This window comes from Talpa occidentalis, unplaced genomic scaffold, assembly GCF_014898055.3.
Source record: "Talpa occidentalis isolate TD23 unplaced genomic scaffold, MPIMG_talOcc4v2.1 talOcc4.15, whole genome shotgun sequence".
NCBI classification, from domain to species: Eukaryota; Metazoa; Chordata; class Mammalia; order Eulipotyphla; family Talpidae; genus Talpa; species Talpa occidentalis.
In genome coordinates this window covers 81436775-81460603 of record NW_023601543.1, presented here as the reverse complement: position 1 = coordinate 81460603, position 23829 = coordinate 81436775, and the positions used below count along the sequence as shown (strand labels likewise).

Sequence of the window (23829 nt, the reverse complement as noted above, 5' to 3'; positions counted from 1 at the left end):
TCCTTTGACCCCTGCTTGCCTCTTAGTATCTCTCTACAGGCTGTGCTGAAGGGACGGGGTCAAAGAGTGGACACTCCATACCGCCATGCCCAATGAACCGAGACAGCCAGCACGATTTAGAGGGACTGATGCTCAGTATCGCCTTTGCTTGAAGACTGAGATGAGCTGAACGGTCAATCCCAAAACATGTGTCTCCCAGAACCTATGAATATGACCCTATCTGGAAAACAGGGTCTGAATTGAGGATGTAATTAAGTTTAAGGCTGTCAAGATGAGATCACCCTGGATTTGGAGGAGTCCTAAACCCAAAGACAACCCGCTGCTGTATCTGCATGAGAACAAGCCTGGAGAGGTTAAACAATCTTCCCAAACTCACACAGCCAGTGAGCGCAGGCGCTGAGGTCTGAGTCCGTGCTGCATGAGGTCACGCTGACATCTGTGACCCCTGCACCTCCTGTCTCTGCCCAAGTGGCAGAAGCTGGGCAGCCAGGACGTCATGGAGTTGAAGCTCCTCTAGGGTGAATGAAAGCAAGGCCGCAAGGGGGCCTTAATCTGCATATGACTTCAAAAGACAGCGACCTCCCTGAAATGACTATTGTCCTAAAACTAAAACCTATCCAGGATTTTAATAACATTGCTGGTAGTTAAGAGCTGCAGGGTAGAAGAGCGATGTTATAGCCCAAACTTCCCATTTATAAGGATTTTCTTTAGAACATGTTAGCCAACTCTTAAAAACAAGCAAAACAGGGGCCTCCCCAGTGGCGCAGCAGGTTGAGCACAGCGCTGTGAAGCTGTCCACAGCCTCTGCAGTGTGGATTCGATTCCCAGCCAGCCAGGGAGATTCCCACATGGCACAGCAGACCTCTCCTGTCTCACCCACTGCTCCCCTCAGCAGTGCTTTCGGTCCATCTGCCTGTTCTGCTCCCTGCTCCGTCTCTGGTGAATCCTCTCACCTTCCCGCACCTGTGGTCTGTACCCCAGCTCTTGTATAAATAAATAAATCTTTAAAAAGATTTGAAAAACAAACACGCAAAAGAAAACCAAGAAAGGGCCTCCCGGATGGCGCAGCGGTTGAGCGCTGGGCTGCGAAGCTGCCCGCGGCCTCTGCGGAGCCGGTTCGATCCCCGGCTGCTCCCCGGCCACCAGAGGAGGGTCCCACATGGCGCACAGACCTCCCCTGCAGCCCGCTGCTCCCCTCAGCAGTGTGCTTCGGTCCTTCTGCCTGCTCTGGCTCTGGTGAATTCTCTCACCCTCCCGCGCTTCTGACTGTACCCTGTGCTTGTATAAATAAATAAATAAATCTTTAAAAAAAAAAAAAAAAAAAAGAAAACCAAGAAAAAACAACCTGTGATATATAAATCTGTTTCAAATATTCAGAAATGAAGAAATAGACTAATAAATAAAGCAAAATCCTTCTAGAATTAAAAAAATAATAATAATTCCAGAATCTAAATTTCTTCCATTCCTTTTGGGTTAATTAGAGCAAAATCAAAGGCCCCTGAAATCTTGAAAGAATACAGCAAACCAACAATGTGTTAGCGCCTTAGATACATCCATACACATACAGGAAGCCAAATGCAATACAGGTTCCTTTAAGGTATCTCTCAGTCCTATCCCCAAGCCCAGGAATTATTAAAGATTCCATTAGTGTTTCCTTTCACGTACCTGTCAGCCATATTTCTCCATTTGAAAAGCAAATTACTTGCAGAATCACCAATGGGCAGATCCAGTCTCTCTTTGAAATATTTAACAATGCCTTGTTCCTCCAAAAGCACAGGCACTCGGTATGTGGATGAAACGTCATGGATACATATCACCTGATTGATGATGAGAAAACACCAGATTTAGATGAAACCACTCAAGTACACCAGAAGAATAAGTTCAAGAATGAGCCAAAACTCAATTGAGACCGCAATCCATTTAGACTGAGAAGAAAACCGAGCACCCCGCAAGTGAAACCAGAGTCAAAATTAACACAAGTTTAGTATGATCTAATTGTCAAACATTTCAAATTCCTTTTTCTACCTCCAGAACCATGGATGTGGTGGTAGGATAAAAAATATATATAGGGCCTCCCTGGTGGTGCAGCAGGTTGAGCGCAGCACTGTGAAGCTGTCTGCAGCCTCTGCAGTGCAGGTTCGATTCCTAGCCAGCCAGGGAGATTCCCACATGGCGCGGCAGACCTCTCGTGTCTCGCCCACTGCTCCCCTCAGCAGTGCTTTTGGTCCATCTGCCTGTTCTGCTCCCTGCTCTGTCTCTGGTGAATCCTCTCACCCTCCCGCACCTCTGGCCTGTACCCCAGCTCTTGTATAAGCAAATAAATCTTTACAAAAAAAGTATTTAAAAAAATATATATATAGTTATATATTGTTATATATATCTTTGTTCCCAGTTCCTGGCACAGACTTTCCAAACCCTTTGGAGTTTCCTGAGTGGCAGGGCCATCTTATGTTAATGAGGGGACACCCGAAAAGCCTAGGTAGGTGGCGGCAGGATGAAAACTGGGCAACAGAAAAACTAAAAAACTAAACAAGTCATTGGGGGGGGCTGGAACTTTCAGCCACCTGACCTCCGGAGAGCAGAGGGCACAGATTGAGTTTAATCACGTGACCAGTGATTTAGTCAATCCTGCCTATGTCTTGAAACCCCAATAAAAACTCTGGATACACTGTTCCTGTGCTAAGAGCAGAGCTGGACCTGAGGCGGTTGTTCTTCTGTCTTGATTCTTACTCACAAGCTGAGACTTAGAGGTGTGAAAAATAAGTGGACATGTAAGAACAAGATCCAAATCTGAAGGATCACAAGATGATCGAGAACCTTCCAAGCCACTTGGACCTTTGGTTCTCATTGATAAGCAACTGCAAGGAAAGGGGTCACCAACTGAGAGTCAGGATATTACACCCGGTCAGGAGAAAAAAGATGAAGGAGGAGCTGTGCTTCAAGATGAAGGGAAAGGGCCTAACACCAGAAAGTGATCTCCAGGAACTGCCTCAGCCAAAGACTGGGGCTGAAGGCAGAGATGATCTTCAAGCTAAGGAGGAGATTTTACCAAATCTAGAGCCTGCTAAAATGCCAGAAGCAGGTGAAGGGCAAGCGCAGGTTTAAACAAGGAAGAGCAGCAAAAATGCAAACTATTCTAATGTTGCATATTTGACCTTTAAAACGCTTTCTATAAAGTTTTACAATTTGCTGCAAAAAAAAAAAAAACAAAAACCCAAAACTGGACACTGAGACTTGGGGCCGTGCTGGTTGGTGAATGTACAGAAGTATCAGAGGGGAGTGAAACTTGACGCCACGGGGACCAACAGTCCTGTGCGCCCGATGAAGACGTCCAAGCCCTTGCGTGCGTCTCCTCCTCTGGCAGTCCCTTCGCGCCCTTTACAGTAAAACAGTAACCGAAGGTGTAGCGCTTTCCTGAGTATTGTGAGTCATTTAGAGAAGTATTGAACCCGAGGGGATTATGGGAAGTGGCACATTTGTAGTCAGCCAGACATAAGTGTGGGCGGCTTGGGGACACTAGAAACGTGTGACTGCTGTCTGCAGTGGCAGGCAGTCTTGTACAGGATTCAGCCCTCCAACCTGTGGAGTCCAATGTCGCTCTGGGTAGTTAGCGTCAAAGTTGAAATGCGGGACCCCCAGCTGGTGTCAGAGAATCTGCTAGAACGACAGAGGCTTTGTATGTCAGCATCCCAGGCCACGGCTCCGGGCACCATCTGAGTCTGGGTTAAAGCAGCAGCCCCGAGTACACACACCTCATCTTCTAACTGGCTAAGTAGGAGGCTCGTTTGTTCATTTGCTGTTGCGCCTGCAGTAGCTGCTTTTGTCCGCTCCCTTCATTTGGGAAGATTTACAAGCACACATTGACCACAGTCCAATTAATTACACCTGTGTTAGACAAGAACGGCTCCTTTAAATGCCAGGTAGGGTGGTTGTTTTTCACACTTTCCCTAATGAGCTGTCACCATCCTCGCAAGTACATCCAAGGGACTACTGGCAGGCATTTAAGGAGCTGCCACGTCCTAAACAAATGCCAAGAAACGTTCTGCCAACTCTGTGTTTAGTCTTTCCAAATCCATAGTTATCCAATCAAGGGTTCCTAAGCTGTTTGGACATCACCAGCTAAATACTTTAAGACCACTGTGCCCCACTATGCCTCCATCAGTGCCATCCAAAGTGCCAAGTTGCCACTGACATGAGGCTCCATCCCAGGTGCAAATTAAAATGAAATCTCTGGACAGCCACGACCTCCAGCGTGGAAGGCGTGCAGTGCAGAGCTCTCTACTCGCTCATCCTCTGGGCCAGAGACTTCTGCAGACATCATGGAAACAGACCCCGTCCGCAGAGACACCATGATCCTCCCTCAGCAATCCAGAAGACAATTGTAAATGCAAACTGGCCAGAAACTAAGAAACGGGAGAATGAACTTGTCAGGAAAAAAAAAAAAAGATGATGTGCTGAAAAAAAAAAAAAAAAAAAAGGAATAAACTAGCCCGAGCACTGGTGCAACAGAGCCTGCCCCAGAATCCACAGAGAAAACAGGTTCCTTGGATCCGGTCAATAGTCTGGATTAAGCTTCCATTCTCAGGATTCTCACAACCCAGCTCTAAAAGCCATCTCCTCCTCCTCATCCAGAGACCTGTTCGCATTTGTTTAATAAACACACAAAGTACAAATAGGAGACATGCAAAAACCAATCACACAAAACCACAATGACTTGGCGACACGCAAATCCCAGAAAGTGCTGTGAACCTGCTGTGACATTTGTCACAGCAGCTCAGCCAGGCGCACTGACCTGCAGAAGGGCCACCCGCCTCTGAGATGCGGGATCCCTAGGCAGTGGTTTGTAGACTTCAGAGAACGCCCTGGAAGAAATTACCTCACCCTTGTCTGAACGCCATTTAATATCACTTTTTTAAACTATAGCCTCCCTGATCCCTTCCACGGAGCCTTCTTGAGAACAAGAGACAGAGCTAAGAGAAGGAAAGAAAAGGGAGACGCTGCCTCTCAGACCCGAGTCCACATCACTGCACAGTGTCCACAGGCACGAAGTGAATGGAGCTCACTCACGTGATCCGGTTTGGTCGCGTGAAAGTCTGTGCAGTGTGTGGTTTGGGGTGAGTCGAGCTAGAAGGCATAAAAAGGAGGAATCACAGGGACAGCGTCCCTGAAAGACACTAAAGAGATGAAAAGCAGGCTGCTTTTGTAGCTATTCGTTAAGGAGTAAGTGGCAAAGTCACACAATCTGCCCAAGGAACCAGGAGCCTCCAGTGTTCTTTTGAGGGCAAGGGAGTGGGGCTGGGTAGGAGTGCCCCAAAGCTTTTCAAAAATGTGATGGGGGTCTCCCTGGTGGCTCAAGGGGTTAAGTCTCAGCACTATGAAGCTATCCACAGCCACTGCAGCCCGAGTTCAATCCCTGGCCAGCCTGGGACCTGACCCACATGGCGCAGCAGACCTCTCCTGCCTCCCCGCTGCTCCCCTCAGCAGCGTATTTCAGTCAATCTTCCTGTTCTGCTCCCCATTCTGGTGGATCCTCTCACCCCCTGCACCTCTGGGCTATACCCCAGCTCTTGAATGCAAAAATAAATAAATCTTAAAAAAAAATGTGGTGGGGAATGCCAGGATCATTTAAAAGGTGCCAAAGTTGGCATCAATAGAAGTGCCTGCAAGATACTAAAATCTGAAAAGCAGCACTAACCTGTTCAGGGTTGACATGACAAAACATGGAAATCTTTTCCTTCACAGCCATTTCGACGGGCTTCGAACTTCGGCAGACAATCTGTCAAAGGTAGTTGCGCACAGATCAGCAGGCAGGAATCGGGTTGTTTCCACTCCCATTAATTTTCAGGAGGATGCTATTTTAATTTCTTTTTGCTACAAGACACTTGCCCAAGTATATGCTCTCATCCTGGGCCTGTGATGTATGATCTGAAACTGGCCTGGGCACACCTGCTGACATGGATATTAAACTCCACACACAGCTACAGGAAGTGTGCAGGCGTCTCTGGTGAGTGGAGTCAAGTCTCACAAGTGTGGCTTCTTTAAAACTGCAAGAACAGAGCTAGCCCAGGGATCGGCCAACTTACTGTCTCAAGGGCCAGATGGTAAATATATTGGGTTTTACCCATCATGCATCACTGTCCTGACTACTTAACTGTTCCTCAAGGTGCAGTGGCAGCTGGAGACAAATGAAAACAAGGGCAGTCCTGCTTTCCAATCAAACTTGACTTATAGGTCACAGTAGGCTGCAGCCCGTCGTTTGCTGACCCCTGAGCTAGACCTGGATAACCTACTATAGATAAGAGCAATGATGTCATACCCCAGTCTAGCGGGGTCACAGCACAATGTGCAGGTCCCACCCCACTCGAAAGGCCTCAGGGACATACAAATGACAGGACATTGTGCCTGCCCAGCTGTCAGTGTGGCCAATGAAGTGAGGGCCAGGAGAAGGGATGGTGGATTCAGAAATAGATGGAGCAACAGCTGAGGAGGGGGACTAGGCTCCCACATACGAAGGCTCACAGGAAACATTAGAGAGCCAGAAAGGACTTAGGTGATATTATCGATGAAGAGATGGCGGCCCAGTTCCAAGAAACTTACCCACTCTCCTTAACTCACCAGATCTGGAGACAGGCCTAACCCCCTCAGCGCTCGGACACTGTTCTGTGTAGGTTTGGTTTTTTGCTCTCCGGTGGCACTGGGCTGCAAGAAATGGGTCACCGTCAGCACACTGGACATGGCGCTTTCTGGGCAATGTATGGCTCCCCCATTGAAAATATGGAATAAACAGAATACCACAGGAAGATGTAGAGAAGTTGCTATCTACGTACTTATCTGGAAAGCTCACCTGAGGAACAAGGCTAACATGGATATTACAGAAATTCTCTCTTTTTGCCTTGAACTGGAACTGCCTGAAGGCTTCGACAAATGGCATTCCTTCAATGTCTCCGATGGTGCCACCCAGCTGGGAGGGGAAAAGAAGACACCGGTGATCTTCCACGGCACAAGAACAGACGTTCACAATTGGCCTAAAAATCATTGAATTGCACGCTCAAAATAGGTGAGATTCATGACATGTAGATTAAACTTCACTGAAGCTGTTAGAAACAGAAAAGCGCTGTAACCCTTAAAAGGGAGATGAAGCAAAGGGAAGAGAAAATGGCAAGCTGAAGGCAACATAGGAAGAAAGAGGTGACGTATAGCCCAGCCAGGCAAGCAGTGTGAGGAAGGGCAGAGAAAGCAAGGTCGGGAGGCCTTCAAGAATGAGCTAATCCCTACGGATGAGATTACTCTTCCATGGTGAGGCGACATGGACAAAGTTAAGAAAATGCATCAGTGACTCACTAGGATATTACAGGCGAGTCAGTTCCCCCTGCTCCCAAAATGGCAGGTCCTCATAAGGTGACCCAGCCTTCATCTTGCCCCAAATGAAAATGTTTTAAAAAAGAAAACGGAGAGCTTTAGTAAAAGAGAAACGAATTCATACACAGAGGCCAAAATATAGGCCACAAATGAGCGAGATAAGCTAGTTTCTCCCAGAAGTCCAGCAGGAAGGCAAAGCCCAAATCCACTGAGAATATAAGCCGCCTGGCTCTGTCTGGCAGGAATAGAGCATTCTGTGTGTGTGTGTGTGTGTGTGTGTGTGTGTGTGTGTGTGTGTGTGTGCGCGCGCACGCGCACATGTGCACACATGCCCTGCTCGCATCTGAACAGTGTCCTTATAATGGTGGCACTTTAGAATGAAGTCACTACTGTTCAAACATGTTGTCTTTCTGAAGGGAGTACTACCAAGAGCTCTAAGAACATTCCTAACATTGTAATACTTGCATAAATGTTAACTTAATTTACAATGAATGTGCTTCCAGTAAAATTATGCTGACATTTTCATTTAGACTAGGATAAAATTCACCTTAATCCATTCGCCCTCACCATATTTAAATACTTAAAGGCCACCACATAGATTTTGAGATGAATTCTCTAGCATTTGAACACCAACTACATGCTCAAGGCTAGAAATGAGGTGACAGGAAGAATTTAAGACAATGTGCTCCTAAGAAGCTCAGAATTTATGGAGGGAAATGAGGTAGAGGTGAGGAACAAGCACCAAGAGTAAAACAAAAACAAGTTCTCAGTGGAGTGACCTGGACATGGAAGAACACGAGATCTCAACGGAGCCCGTCCCAGAATGCACCATCTTCTGTGGCTTTGGCTACCTGGCTGGATCTAAAAGCTACTTTAAGCCTTGACCTCTTGCCAGCTCATTTAGGCTTTGGAGACAACTCACCCTTGACATCTTGGAGTGTTCAACAATTACTCAAATGTACCAAGTGCCAAACTCAATTCTCAGTTTCCCCCACCACCCACCCCCGCCTTGAGCCTGTCTCTCTGGGGGCTTCCTCATCTCAGCACACAGTATCTCCCCCAAGACCAAGTTCAAGCTATGTAACAGGGTGGCCCCCAGGAAAGGGGGAGGTTCCAGGTTCCCCGCAAGGAACCTGTTATAGCAAGAAGTCTGGAACTCAGCCATCACCCCTCTTTTCTTCACGGAGCCAATCCAGTGGATTGGACTTCCAAAACCTCTAGAAAATCTTCACAGTGCTCTCTATCTCCATTGCCATCCACCATGACACCCCAGGCAACACCAGCTTTTGTGGGAATTATTGCCATAATCTGAACAAGGAAGTGGTAAACTGCAGCCCACTGCCTGTTTTTATATATTAAGTATTATTGGCACCAGTTATGCCCATTCGTTTGCATATGGCCTGGGCTGCTTTCCCTGGCAGAGCCGGGTAGTTGTGACAGAGACTCAGTGAACCACAGGATTCCTTTGTAATCCTCATAACCCTGAGGCTTCTTAGTTTGGGTCCATTGGAATTCCAGTAACAGGCAGTAGAACTGTGACCTAGGGAGCAGACTGAATTGTGAGACCTCTGTCCTGTCCTGACCACTAGGCTAGCCGCCCCACCCCCCCCCCACCCCCCCACCCCCGCTGCGGGCAGGATGCTGGGCTTGTGCTGGGGAAACACAGGTACAGTCCTACCGGCCCCGCTCCTGTCTACACCAGAGTGGGGCCCATGAGGAAACGGACTCACATGACAAAACGGCCCCTTGAGCTGAGTGGCTGGGAAGGGCAGGGTGCTGGGGTGGGGAGCCGCAGGAGCCAGGATGCACTAGGTGGGTGATCAGAGCAGGGTTGGGGGTGAGGGCACAGCTCCCTGGACTGAAGGGTGAAGCAGAGAGGAATGATGAAGGCAGGAAGGAGGCCTTAAGGGGGAGGGTCGATGTGAGCACTGAAAAGCCAGCAGGCCGAAGCAGTAGGGAGGAGGGGAGGCTGGGGGAAGGGTGATGGGGACTTGATCTGAGCTTAAAGAAGGGCTCCAGGGTGAGATCTGGAAGGGCCTTTTGTAGTTGTGTAAAGCAGTTTAGGTTTTATTTTTAGTGAAGTAGCGAACCACTGAAGGGCCTAAGCACGGGAGAGATTGTAGGGCAGAAGGTGGCGACTGGGAAGCTATTTAGATGGGGGTTGACCAACTTTTTCTATAAGGAATCAGCCCTCTCTGCCCTCCACCCCCCGGCCCCTGCCCCCAGCGCCCCACCGGTCCCCCTGTGTGTCTGCTGCCAGTGGACTCAGCCCGAGCCTTCTCATCCAGATGTGGGAGGGCCAGTGCAGTGGTTTGGGGTGGGTGATTCTGAAACCTGACTGTGGAACCAGGACTCAGTGGGGGTGAGGCGGCTGCCCATGGACGTGCTCAGAGAGACCCCCGGGCGCTGACTGCGAGGCTGTTCCCCGGTGGGGGTGCGCTGTGAGCCGCAGAGGCCGGTAAAGAAGGCAAAGCCTCAAGCGTTATGCGCTTCTGCCCTCACATGGGCAAAAGTGGAACCGCATTCCCTCGCCAATTTGAAAGGTCCCAGTAGAGCTTCTTCTGGTTCCCCATTATCAACGTTGTGATCAGAAACTTTCAGAATGATTACTAAAATAGTCCTAGATTAACTGTTTCCCCATCCAACAGGGAAAATATCACCCACAATATTTTAAGATCAATCCGAAGCTGAAATTGAAACAGCAGCACATTTATGAGAAATGTCCTATCTCATACCTTGCCTTTAAGGAAAGGAGTCTTCTTCTTTGAACAAAAAATAAACCTTTCGTTTTCCTCTAAGGCAGGCATGAATTAGTTCAAGTTCATGCTTAGATCACTGTGCTAATAAGAATAAAGCCTCTGAGGGCCACTGATCTGAGAGATGGAGACCTCACCCATAAAATGACTAGGGACATTTCATCAGCTTCTACATACTTAAAACTCAAAGTCAACTTTGGTGTCCTTCGGAAGCTTAAATCAAGCACAAACACAATGGTTGGGCACAACTTAAAATGAACTCAAGGAATTCCCGACCTACAAATAAATGTAAACATCAGGGTAATACAGAGAAGGGGGTTTGCTGGAGACAACTAGTCAGTTTCTCTGTTTCCATGAAATTAAAAATCGAGATGATGAGTCCTGGCGAGCAGGAGTCCAATCCCATTAGCCCTCATACTCCTACCAGATCGGGACTGGTATATATTCATCGCTAAATGAATATTTATTAGGCCAAACAATTCAATTCAAGAGCAGAATAAAAATAAAGATAAATCAATAGAAGAAAGACATGCGGGGGAGATGCAGGCACAGGTCTGAAATGTTTGCTTGCAATTCGGTTATTTGAGATATCATGAGAATTCTTGATGTTATTGTAAGAGTGGAATCTGCAGCAACGAGGGTCTGAATCTCTAATATATTTCTCTGTAAAATTATAACAAAGGTGCACCAGCCTCAGAATGAAACAAAAACTTTGTTCAAGGACAATTCTCAAAATCCAATAGCGAGAAAAGCTGAGATGAAACAGAAATGTTAAGAAGGCTCATCCTGGGCCTCCCTGGTGGCGCAGGGGGCTAAGCACTGCACTATGAAGCATTCTGCAGCCTCTGCAGCATGAGTTCGGTCCCCGGCTGGCCAGGGAGCAACCCACATGGTGTGGCAGACCTCTCCTGTCTCGCCTGCTGCTCCCCTCAGCAGTGTGTTTCAGTCAGTCTGCCTGTTCTGTTCCCTGCTTTGTCTCTGGTGAATCCTCTCACCCACTGCATCTCTGGCCTGTACCCCAGCTCTTATATGCATAAATAAATAAATCTTTAAGAAAAAAAAAAAAAGAAGTCTCATCCTAAGGTCAAGCAGGATTTATGTTTTGAGGGGTTTTTTTAGATTTATTTTTATTTATTGTTGCATATAAGAACTGGGGTACAGGCCAGGGGTGTGAGGGGTGAGAGGATTCACCAGAGACAGAGTGGGGAGCAGAACAGGCAGATCTACTGAAATACACTGCTGAGGAGAGCAGAGGGTGAGACAGGAGAGGTCTGCTGTGCCATGTGGATTACCTCCCTGGCCAGGGATCAAACTCGTGTTGCAGTGGCTGGTGATAGCTTGATCGCTCTGAGACTTTAATCCCTGCACCACCAGGGAAGCCCTGGATTTATGTTTTAGTGAAGTTCAGAGGCAGCTCAATTACATTACAAAATATATTTCCTCTTCTCTTTTTTTTATTTTTCTTGACAATTTCTTGTGATTTCATATTTTTTTTTAATTTAAAAAGCAGAATGAGGGAACAAAAGGCAAAAACAGGGGCCTCCCTGGTGGCCTAGGGGTTAAGTCTCAGAACTAGCACAGCTGTGGCCCCAGTTCCATCCCGGTTAGGGAGCTGACCCACATGGTGCAGCAGACCTCTCCTGTATTGTCTGCTATTCCTCTGAGCAGTGTATTTCAGTAAATTCACCTGTTCTGCCCCCCACTCTGTCTCTGGTGAATCTTCTCAACCCCCATACCTCTGGCCTATACCCCAGTTCTTCTACGCAAAAATAAATTTTTTTTTTTTAAAAAACAGTATCTGTAGATGCCTCCCAGTATACAATGAAGTTTTTCTCTTCCTCCACCCAACCACCTCACCAATCCTATTTTGAAAGCTGATGACATTTACATCCCTGCTTTTAAGTCTTCTCTAATGCATCTTGGGGATTGAGTCCAAAAACTGAAAATCAGTAAATAAAATGATGGGATAAGTCTCCTTCACTGCAGAATCAAGCCTTGCCCCCTTGTGCATCCTGCCCTCATAGCAGATATTATTCTTCCTGGAGTGTTACATTAACTTTTTCAGCCATACTACTGTAGCCGTACAAGACATAGTTAATATGTGACAGTCGAGCTCATTTATGCTAAGTTCATCCATTCTACCACTAACAAAGTGGATCTAGTAGATAACATACTGTCTTCCTCAATGCCCATAATGATGACAACAGTAACAGTCAACATGTTTATTGAGCACTTTCTAAATACAGGCAGTGCCAAGTGCTTTATATTATTGCATTTAATCTTCATAACAAGCCTATTACTGTCATCTTGTTATTATTACAGTATTAAATTATTACCATATTGTTTTAGATGAAGACATAGAGGCCTTGAGAAGCAATCTGCAAAAGTCATATAGGCATCTTATTAATGCTTAATAATTTTTGAGCACAGACTATAGATATGACACTATTCTAAGCACTAAACGTATTGATTCGTTTAATCCTCAAAACAATAAGTATTATCACTATCTTCACTTAGCAAGTAAATAAATTGAGGCACAGAGACATTCACCAAACTTGTTCAGGGTCCCCCTAGTTGGTAAGTGACCCAGCTGGGCTATGATCCCAAGCAGTCTGGCTCCAGACTCTAACCACTGAGCTGTACACCACTCAGGGGTCACAGGCGAAATCTGAACTTGGGCCGTATGATGCTAAGAACCAAGCTGTTCCTGATTCTGCTGTCCTGCCTGGCAATTAAGACAAAAGACATTTAAAGAAGGACATCGGGGCCTCCCTGGTGGCACAGCGGTTGAGCGCTTGGTTGCGAAGCTCCCCTCGGCCTCTGCAGCGCCGGTTCGATCCCCGGCTGCTCCCCGGCCACCGGAGGAGGGTCCCGCATGGCGCGCAGACCTCTCCTGCCGCCCGCTGCTCCCCTCAGCAGTGTCCTTCGGTCCTTCTGCCTGCTCTGCTCCCCGCTCTGGCTCTGGTGAATTCTCTCACCCTCCCGCGCTTCTGACTGTACCCAGTGCATGTATAAAAACAAAACAAACAAACAAATAAATAAACAAATAAATAAATAAATAAAATACGTGCCTCTTTAAAAAAAAAATAAAGAAGGACATCGATATTATTCTCATTCTGCACGTGCAGAGGAAGGGGCACAGTGAACTAGTGGCAAATTCAATGTTATCTTCTTTCTTTAAACCGTTAATACTCATAACTCACCTCCCAATCACCTCTCCCATCTGCTTCCCTAGCTCTGTCTCTCTCTAATTCCAATGAACTTGGCACACACATCTCAAGCAGCACCCCCTAGAATGCATGTTGGTGCAAATGGGCAGGGCCATCTGCAAGTCCCTCAAAGCCAGAGATGGTGCCCATCCCAGGCCCTGGCACAGAGGCGTGCTTTACATCGACTTTCTGAGGGTCTGTTCTTTCTTCACCTGCTGACCATCACACCCACCCCACAAGTACTCACCCTGTTTAATGTCAATCTTGCCCACTGACTTATGACCACAAGGGCAGGGGCCAGCTATGTGGCTTCCTGCTGTAATCCTACCTCTTCACCTGGTGTCCAGCACACCAGCCACCTATATGTATTTGCTGAATGAATGAAGATCTGATGCTTTAAAACCCAGTAGGTTATAAGTTTAAAAAGAAAAGTTCCATGCTTGCCTCTATAACGCATATTTGGGGCTCTTCCTTATGACCATCCACAGGCACCATGGCTTGATTCATAACCCAGTCCTGGACAGCATCAGTAATGTGAGGGACAACTGCAGAAGAAAGGGAGAATTAGCATCAGAGCCTATTTCACGATCACAGTGATGGTCATGAGAAAGGAATGTGTTTCTTGTCTACAGAATGACCTCCCTGAAAGTCACCTGGAAATTCAGACAAGCGCCAGTGCTCATGTAATTGTCCATCTCACTGGAATTAATTCTACAGATGTTCTATAGGCTTAAACATGGAAAATTTATGCAAGGGTGGGGACAAAAAAAAAGTTATGCGGAAAAAATAAGTGTTATGCTGTTTCTGTTGGAACTGATTAACGAGACAACAAGAAACAGAAAGAAGAAATGCCATCTTCAATGCCAGTAGAAAACACCTATAATGTCACTAAAAACAGGGCAGGGATGGCAACCGAGGGTGCGGAATGCTGGTCTCCTCGGGCACGAGGGACGGGGTGGCCTGTCCCTGAAAACAGGGGGTTAGAGCCGCAGCCAGTGACGTACACCCAGAGGCTGAAGAGGCCAAAAGGTGGCATCTTCGCAAGCATGTGGGTCCCAGGGGTCCCTCATGGGGTGAACGGGTCTGCAGCTGCCCATTTCAGCTGAAGCCACAGAAAGGTGACATCCCCGTGGTTTGTGCTGGGACTCGGCGCCGTCACCATCACGTCAGCCGAACGTGACGCCTGAAGTAGGAATGCTGGCCCCGGGAAGCTAAACGCACGCAGAGCATGTGCCGCACCTGCCACGCCCTCCACGCAGGAGGCAGTCCTGACCCACCACACATGCCCTGACTGCCCCTTCCCCTGGAGGGTGGGGTCGGCCAGGCTCTGCCTCCATATGGGCAGCTGAGGGATCAGAGATCAGGGTCCAGGTTTGGAGTTTCGCCATCACCCCACCAGAAGAATGTGGTCGACGTGAGGCAACCGCTCTCCCTCCCACAGGTCTTTCCAAGGCCTGCATTTGGTGGCGGGGGTGGGGGAGGTGCGGGGGTGAGCAGGGGGTGGAACCAGTGAGAAAGCACGGTCGGTCGTGGCGAGAGCTCCACCAGACCATCCAGTTTCAGCAATAACATAAGTGATCCTTTGTGCGCCATCTGTCCCACCCCTTGTCTGCTTCTCAGCTGGTTCCAACGAGAAAGTGACCTAACAGGATGGGGGACCATCACCCTCACCCACCATGTAAGAACATATGAATACAAGACTTCAGGGGTGCGGGGGGCCTCTTCTAAGGCAAAAGAGAACCCCACCTTCCAGGGAAAGAGTTGGTATAAATAGGACCAGGCTGTGTTGTCTGCCACTCCAGTTCAACCCCCCAGTTCCTCCTCAAAGGTGAGACGTTCAAAGATGCGTCGTCATCACCCATGCAAAGATACAAGAAGAAAGGCGCCAAAGGACAAAGTAAACACAGCCAACCAAACCACACCAACGCTGCACCCCGTCAGGTTAAAACGATGAACAAATGGTTCTCTGTGAATTTTCTGAATAAAAGCAGAGATAGGAGAGCACAAGGATATCAGTAAAATAGGAAAAAGGCCCTCAGGATGAAAATGCCATCAGGAACATGGGGCATGAGCTTGCCGGCTTCGGAGGAAAAGGAGATGAATGCAAAGATTTGCAAAGAATTAGAGCTTGTGGAATGCAGGGGCTCAGCCTCTTCATGTCTATTTTGAGGAGGGGGTGGGGCTCAGCACACAGGGCTCCCCAGGGTCTGCGGAATAGAGTACCTTGTACTGTTTTCCCCAGGAAGTCACCACGCCTCTCTTTATTGATCACATGCTGATAGATCTTTCCAGTGGTGATGTTGTTGTCCTTATAAAGATTAATATCCAAGAATCTTTCATAATTTCCAAGGTCTAAATCAACTTCTCCACCATCGTTTAAGACAAACACTTCACCTAGGAATGAAAGAAATGGAAAAATTCAAAAGTTGCTGCCAATAGATTACTTTTCAAAAAAGAACACGTTATCTTAAAGAGCTGATGAGAGACTTGTAAAGGCACATTCTCACCCTTTCCTTGTTCTGACGGGAAAACTTAACAATTCAGTTCCATCCATGGAAACGCACTGGAAACGTTCTGGTATCCTATTGTGTTTTGTTAAATGTTTACTTAAGTTCTGTTTTCAAGATTTTGTTTTCTCAAACTTACTACATACACATGAAAAGGGAGTTTTAAAACAGAAATTTTACAAGGAATAGTTTCAAAGCTTCAGTATCCTGAATTATCCAGTTGGCATAAGAAGGTTTTAATTGATTCTCATTTTGGTTGAAGTCATAGTTAGACAGTAGCTGAAAAGCAGGGCAACGGTTAGCCCACAGACCACCTTTGGTGAAAGTGTGGGGGAAAAAAACAAAAGAGCACATAATAACCTATCAGCACAACCATGCTGAGAAAAAAGGAATAGAAGATATAATCCCACCAGGAGCACCTCTGCCCACTATTGGGAATCTGTGGGTCTCCAGCATCACTTTTGGGCAATGATTGGGAACAGAATGTTCTTTTTGTTGTTGTTCTTAAAGATTTTTTTATTTATTTATGCATACAAGAGCTGGGGTACAGGCCAGAGGTTCAGGGGATGAGAGGCTTCACCAGAGACAGAGCGGGGAACAGAACAAGCAGACTGACTGAAACACACTACTGAGGGGAGCAGCGGGGGAGACAGGAAAGGTCTGCTGCGCCATGTGGGTCAGCTCCCTGGCCAGCCAGGGATAGAACTCGTGCTGCAGAGGATGCAGATTGCTTCATAGTGTGGTGCTTAACCCCTTGCGCCACCAGGGAGGCCCAAAATTTTCAATTTTAAAATGTTTTACAGAAACTACAAATAGCCACAAAATTATGAAGAATTTAAAATCTTCAAAAATTTTTGGATTTCAGAGTTATAGATAAGAGATCAAGAGCCTAAAAATCTTAGGCAACATGCTTTGTGTGTCAAAAGTCTGAAAAACATACCTAGCCTGCATCACAAATTCCACCCCTAAGTAACTATGTTAAAAAAAAATAATAACTTGAAAGTTTTCCATCATAGTGCTGTTGATAACATCAATACATTGGAAATGATTTTCCCTTACTGTACTGTTTCTATGCAGTCTTTTAAAAGTATAGGATGTATAAAAATCTTAAGAGCATATTAAGCTTTGAAGCTAGATTTAAGGGCCTCCCTAGTGGTGCAGGGGTTAAAGACACAGCACTATCAAGCTGTCGCCAGCCACTGTGGCCAGGCCAGAGTTCGATCCCCAGCCCGGCCAGGGAGCTAACCCACATGGCGCAGCAGACTTCTCCTGTCTTGCCCGCTGCTCCCCTCAGCAGTGTATTTCAGTCAGTCTGCCTGTTCTGCTCCCCTCTCTGTCTCTGGTGAATCCTCTCACCCTCCCGTGCCTCTGGCCTGTATCCCAGCTATTGTATAAATAAAATAAATCTTTAAAAAGTCAGTATATACAGGGGGCCTCCCCGGTGGCGCAGCGGTTGAGTGCTGGGTTGCGGGGCTGCCCGCGGCCTCTGCAGCATCGGTTTGATCCCCGGCTGCTCCCCGGCAACTGGGCGAGGGTCCCACATGGCGTGCAGACCTCTCCTGCCGCCCTCTGCTCCCCTCAGCAGTGTACTTCGGTCCTTCTGTCTGCTCTGCTCCCCGCTCTGGCTCGGTGAGTTCTCTCACCCTCCCGCGCTTCTGACTGTACCCAGTGCTCATATAAATAAATAAATAAATCTTAAAAAAAAAAAAGAAATAACCATTCATTTATTAAAAAAAAAAAAAAAGTCAGTATATACATCAAAATGTCTCCATTATTAAGTGCCACTCCAAGCAGTGGGAAATGGATGATTTTTATTTCCTTCTTGCTATTCTATATTGCCTGAATTTTTATCTCAGCAATAAAACGTTAAGAGAATATGTTACCTTTATAATCAAATAAAGCAAAACATAAGTCACATCGCAAAAGGTACAATGAAAATGATATCCTCACACAGTTTCCCAAAGGGCTGAAAAATTTGGAAAGTCATCAACAATCTGGAAAATGTATCAACAACCACAAGAACATTCACATATTTGTAATGTAGGGCCAGCAACTCCACTTCTGAAATTACCCAAAACACAACTAATTTACCCAAAGGACAAAAAAGAACTGCAATTTAACCGAGAGCTTGGGGAGGGGAGTCTCCTTCCTACCATGCTCATAGGGTGAAAAAGTGCCTGCGTCAATGTTAATATAGGGGTCAATTTTGATAGCAGTCACTCGGAGTCCACTGGATTTCAGAATTGTCCCGATGCTGCTCGCGATGATCCCTTTTCCAATGCCCGAGATGACCCCGCCAGTGACCAGGATGTACTTCATTGGCAGAGGAGCAGCTGGGTGCCAACACCCAGATGTAACCTGAAAGGTAGTAAAAATAAAGGTCAAGGAAGTGAAACATTTTCTCAAACCAGTAAAGCAGAGTGTATTAATCCAGAATTTCAAAAGCACACAGCATTTTTCCATCGAAACTAAATAACTGAAGTTTAGAAATAATGTCATCTCTGGACCTTTTGCACCTGCAGGGAGCTGCGCTAGCTTCCTTGCCCTGACTCCCACGTGGTAAACTTTCCCATAAGAAATCAAACTTGTCTGGGATTTAGAGTCACGGTAAGGTAGGTATGAGATGAGATCGGCAGCACTGTACAGGCCATGCCTGGACAAGTGACTTATCTTTTCTGGGCCTGCTTCTTCATCTGTGAAAAAGAATAAAAGCACCAATCCCTCGAGATGTTATTCGGCATTTAGAACTGGGTTATCGGACCTCCCCTGGTGGCGCAGCCGTTGAGCGCTGGGTTGCAAAGCTGCCCGCAGCCTCTGCAGTGCCGGTTCGATCCCCGGCCACGCGTGATGGTCCCACATGGTATGCAGACCTCTCCTGCTGCGCCCGCTGCTCCCCTCATCAGTGTATTTCATCCGTCTGCCTGTTCTGTTCCCCGCTCTGGCTCTGGTGAATTCTCTCACCCTCCCGTGCTTCTGACTGTACCCAGGGCTTGTGTAAATAAATAAATAAATCTTTAAAAAAAAAAAAAAAAAAAAAGAACTGAACTATCAAGTCATGCAAAGACATGGCAGAGCCTTACGTGCATATTGCTAAGTGCATGGCTAGTCCTCATATGCATATTGCTAAGTACAAGAAGCCAGTCTGAAAAGGCTGCATACTGTATGATTCCAACTCTTTGACATTCTGGAAAAGGCAAGACCATGGAGAAAGTAAAAAGATCAGCGGTCTGGCTGCTAGGGGATCAGGGGAGAAGGAAGGGTGAATAGGCAGAACACGGAAGATTTTTTTAGGGCAGTGAAATTTTTTTAGGGCAGTTCTGTGAAATACTATAATGGTGGCTACAGATCGTTATACATTTATCCAAATCCATAGAAAGAACAACACCAAGAGCAAACTCAAGTGTAACCTATGGACTTTGGGTGATGACGTGTCAGTGCAGGTTCAGAGATTGTACCAAGTGTACCACTGGTTCAGGCTGGGGATGGGGGAAAACTACAATGAGGGGGGCAGGAAGTGTGTGAGATATCAGGACTTTCTGCTCAATTTTGCTGTGACTCTAAAATTGCTCTAAAAATAATCTTTTTTTAAAAATCAATATTCAAATATGCTAACCAAAAAAAATCTCAGATGTGGTTGTGAGGATTAAATGAGCTAAGATAAAGGTCAGACCCACTCTGACACACAGGCATGTTAAAATTGTATGAAACTCAAACCTCAGTGTCCATAAATCAAGTTGCACTGCCACACAGCCACACCCATGCATTTATCAGCTGCTTTCTGGTTTTAACAGCAGAGCTGAAACTGAGGCGTCCTGCAGAGCCTGAAATATTTACTATCTGGACTTCCACAGAAATTGTTTACAGATGCTGCTATTGAGGGAGTCAACATCGACCTCCTATACGAGCCTCTAGTAAGATCTTAATAATATTTAGCAATTACATTGCTACTAATGAATGTATGCTCTATAACTAAGCATGCTAAACACTGAATCTGGTTCGTCACCCATCAGCTACACCAATAAAGCAGGAAAAAAATGGAAAATACTATGTCATAAGAAAATTTTATGATCTTTCAGCTGCTGTTTGATTCAAACCCTTTTCTTTTAGAGGCAGGCAAGGGATCCCAAGAGGTACTATTTTGAGCACTGTTGCTTTTCCCTGGAGAGCAAGGAGGGACTTCCTATCCTTGTCATTTCATCATGCACAGGAAAGTCATCCTGAACCAGATTATTTGTGTAGTCACGGCAGGCAGGCAACGAGTAACAGCACTAACATCAAATCACAACTGCCAAAAGAGATAACAAAACTATTGAGTCTAAATTCTACTTTCTATTACTCCAGTTCGCAATTAAAAATAAAAGACTTCGAAATTAAGCACAAACACATTTATTTGAGGTGTCTGTCCTCCAAGGAATGCCCATTGTGATTTTGTACTTTCCTCCACTTACTCTAAAAATAAGCCATCTCATCTTAAGGGCGTCAGTTATCTCTCAGAGCTATGAGTTCAGTTCGAAGCAGCTGACCACAGTCAGAGCAAGTAAAATGGCGTCATCCCATCCCAAATGGCTTCTCTGAGCCCGTCAGTGGGCCTGCCTTTCTCTACCCAAGATACTTGATCACGTTCAGTGTCATGGTTCTTCACTAGCCACCTGGTCATCACCTACCCAAGCTAGATTTGGCCTGGAGGATTCTCAATTCAAACCCACTTCCCGAGGCATCTGAATAGTCATTTCTTTCTACTCCTACCTCACAGCCCTCCCTTCCCCTGGCCCCCCGCTGATGTTTTGTTTTGGTAAGTGCTCTTCCTCATGAGTCAAGGGCCTGGGTTCAAATGGCCTAAGCAACTTCTTCAACTCTTCCAAACCTGAATTTTCTCCACCTAAATGGCATACAGAAACAAATAGAGACAATAAGGCCTCCCTGGTGGCGCATGGGGTTAAGCACAGCATTATGAAGCTATCCACAACATTCAGCCTCTGCAGCACGAGTTTGATCCCGGGCCTCTATCCCTGGCCGGCCAGGGAGCAACCCACATGGCGCAGGAGAACTCTCCTGTCTCACCCACTGTTTCCCTCAACAGTGTATTTCAGTCAGTCCGGTTCTGTTCCCCACCCTGTCTCTGGTGAATTCTCTCGTGCCCCACACCTCCAGCCTGTACCTCAGCTCTTGTATGCATAAATAAATAAATCTTTTAAAAAAGAATAGAGACAATAGCGGCGCCAGCCTTGGGCGTTTACCAAGAGTGGTCAAGTGCTCAAGAAGGTTAGCTCTTACCAGTTGAGAGCCACCTACTCACTATTCAGTCGGCTCACTAACTTTTATTGGGCATCTATTACAAGCTTGACTGGTTCCCGGGTCCTGGAGACAGGGCCCCAACAGTCAAGGATCCTGCTCTCTTGGACTTTACCTCTCCCATGGGATTAAGGGGGAAGTAAGCAGGACTGTAACTGCGCCTTATCCTGCCATACTCTTCAAATGAATCCCCATTTGTAAAAGTTAGCAAAATGGAAAAATGCCACAGAAAACTGCAGCATATTCTTGTGAAGTCACTTTATGTGACTGTCAAAAGCCTGAGAATTTTTCATATAAGATGCTCATGTTATATGAACAAAGGAGGATATAAAATTGGATATACTATTAGTTTTTTCTTTTTTTCAATTAAGACAGACCAAGGATACACCAAAAGGCTAAATTTTAATATATTTAGGTGGTTGGGCTGCAGGCAACTATTAGTTTTATCTGTCTTCCAAATCACAAAATACCTTTATTAAGCACATCCGATATTTTACAAGTCCTTTTGGAAAACATAGTATGATGCCAAGGAGACATCTAGACCTTTCCACTTATCTTGAGCAAACAAGTTGGAAACAAAGTTTTAACAATGCAGGAAAGGGCAGGCTCTTCAAGCAACTGCCTTGAATCTGGTGGGTTTTCCCCTGCAAATGTTGTTTTCACTTACTCTTTTATGCAGTGAACACAAACAATTGTCTGTAAAATAGGAGAGTTTCAGGCTGAAGGAATAAAAATATTACACGAGTCAGCCGTGTAATTTTAAATTTTCTAGTAACAATATTTAAAAAGTGAAAGGACAGATGAAGTTAATGTTAGTAATATTTCCTTTAACGGAATGATCCAACTTTGATAACCCACGTATTTGGATACATTAAAAAATTTGGCTGCATTAAAAATGTTTTCAAAACCAATGTATACAAAAGATCATTTTAACACATCATACAGGTATTTGTTCGTGAGAGATAGTTCCCTTTTTTTCTTTTGAGTTACTTAACCTTCGGAAATTGGGTGTGTCTACTCACAACACCTCTCAATCCAGACTCCTACATTTCCAGGACTCAGGAGTCACTTGTGGCAAGTGGCCACCACTCTGGAAAGTGCGGGACTTGGAGCAACTAAAAAACTTGAGCAGCACCAAGGGATAGTGTCTCAATAACAGCAATTTTAAAAGTAACGTTAGAAACAAAAGCGTACTTGCTGAATGATCTCATTTTGTAAAGTTCCAGAACAGGCAAAAACTACGGTACAATCGAAATCAACGGGGCGGGGAGTTGTGGGTCGACTGGGGAAAGACACGAGGGAACTTTCCGGGGCGACGAAACCGATGTCCATCCCGTTGGGTAGACGTTACCCGGTGGCTTATTCATTCAGTCCCCGATCTGCACACTGCAAACCCGGGTATTTTATTGTATGCAAATTACACCTCAAACGTGTAAAAAAGTGTTGCAAAGCGAAAGCTATTCTGTAGCTGTAGCGTCCTGGGGCACAGTGCGCCCTAAGAGGCCAGCTTGGGAGAAAGGCGAGGGTCGGAGTTAACCCGAGCGCGCGGCGGGGGAGGGGACAGAAAGGCCATTTCTCTGCGCGCCCAGTTTCACTTCCGCTAACGCCATCTCGGGGCTCCCCCGGCTCCCAAGGTCCCGGCCAAAGGGGGGCTTGGGGCCGCAGTCGACCCTCGCGCCCCAGCCGGGACCGGTGCCCCGGGCGCCCGATTCCGCGGCGGGGTGCGGGGAATAGTGCACCCCAGGGACGCGACGCTCCGGACCCCGGGCCACCGGCCATCGCAGGGCGAGCTCCGACGGCGCCGGACCTGGTCAGAGTGGCCCCGCGCCGCAGCCGCGCCCGCTCGTCCGCCCCGGGGCTGAGCGCAGGGGAGGGGGTGCGGGGACGTGACCCGCTGTCTGCCCCCGTGGACTCGGCGCGGGCGCTACCCGAGAGGGGACAAAGGCGCCCAGTCCCGCCTGCATTCGGGGGCTGGGGGCACCGGCGGGGGCGGGGCACTGGGGTCGCTGGGGGCCTCGGCACGGAAACCCTGGGGGCCCTGGGGCTGCCCGCGGGAACTGAGGAGGCCCGGGTGGGGTTACCTGCGTGCTGCTGCTAGTGGCACCCGGAGAGTGGCCCGTGGGGACGGCGGACTCCGCCTCGAGTCCAGCCCGCTGCTCACCTGTCGGGTTGAGGAGGGGGCAGCCGCTAGGGGTACCCCGAGTCGCCACCGAGTGCTCCTCGCCTCCCACGCGGGCCTCGGGGTGCGATGCGCCTCCTCGCCCACCTTTCGCTCTGCCCCTGCTCCGGCCCCGCTGACTCACTCTGTGAGCTCCGGGGTTTGCACCGGGTTTGCGCGACGCTCCCAAAGCAGCGCTTAAAAAGTGATTCCTCCGGCACAAACAGCCTCGCGTCACCCTCCGCCCTGGACGCACTTGGCCCCAGGCCGCGCTCAGCCGGGACTGCTCCTCCCCTCCGCGGCTCGCTGAGCACAGGCACCTCGCGAACGCCACGTTCCCGGCGCCCCCGCAGCTGGGCGAGGCCCTTGCACGTCCACCCGCAGCCCCGGAGGGAGCCTCACTCTGTTACAGAGGTTTGTGGATCCCCGGCTGCGCGCCAGGACCTGCTGGGGCGCCGAAGAGGGGTCCGAAAAGTCACGGATCCTGCCTTGGAGGAGCTCCCGGTCCTGGGGGAGTCTACGCGGCCGCCGGAATCCAACATTCCTAG

General features: G+C 47.5%; 1 protein-coding gene across 4 annotated transcripts in view; it reads right to left on the bottom strand.

The window, feature by feature from the left end:
- The window catches only part of CTPS2 (CTP synthase 2), an 82863-nt gene extending 59034 nt beyond the window's left edge, over positions 1–23829 (bottom strand). The window contains exons 1-8 of one of the 4 annotated variants that reach the window (XM_037512665.2): positions 23684–23829; positions 17985–18189; positions 15548–15718; positions 13769–13869; positions 6845–6961; positions 6616–6699; positions 5696–5776; positions 1666–1817 (exon numbers count right to left, since the gene is read on the bottom strand). In XM_037512665.2, coding sequence (XP_037368562.1) covers positions 1666–1817; positions 5696–5776; positions 6616–6699; positions 6845–6961; positions 13769–13869; positions 15548–15718; positions 17985–18150 — 872 coding nt within the window. In that variant the 5' untranslated portion in view covers positions 18151–18189; positions 23684–23829. Of the gene's footprint in view, positions 1–1665; positions 1818–5695; positions 5777–6615; positions 6700–6844; positions 6962–13768; positions 13870–15547; positions 15719–17984; positions 18190–23204; positions 23649–23683 lie in introns of those variants that run through there. The other 3 variants (XM_037512662.2, XM_037512661.2, XM_037512663.2) reach the window with 3 other exon arrangements.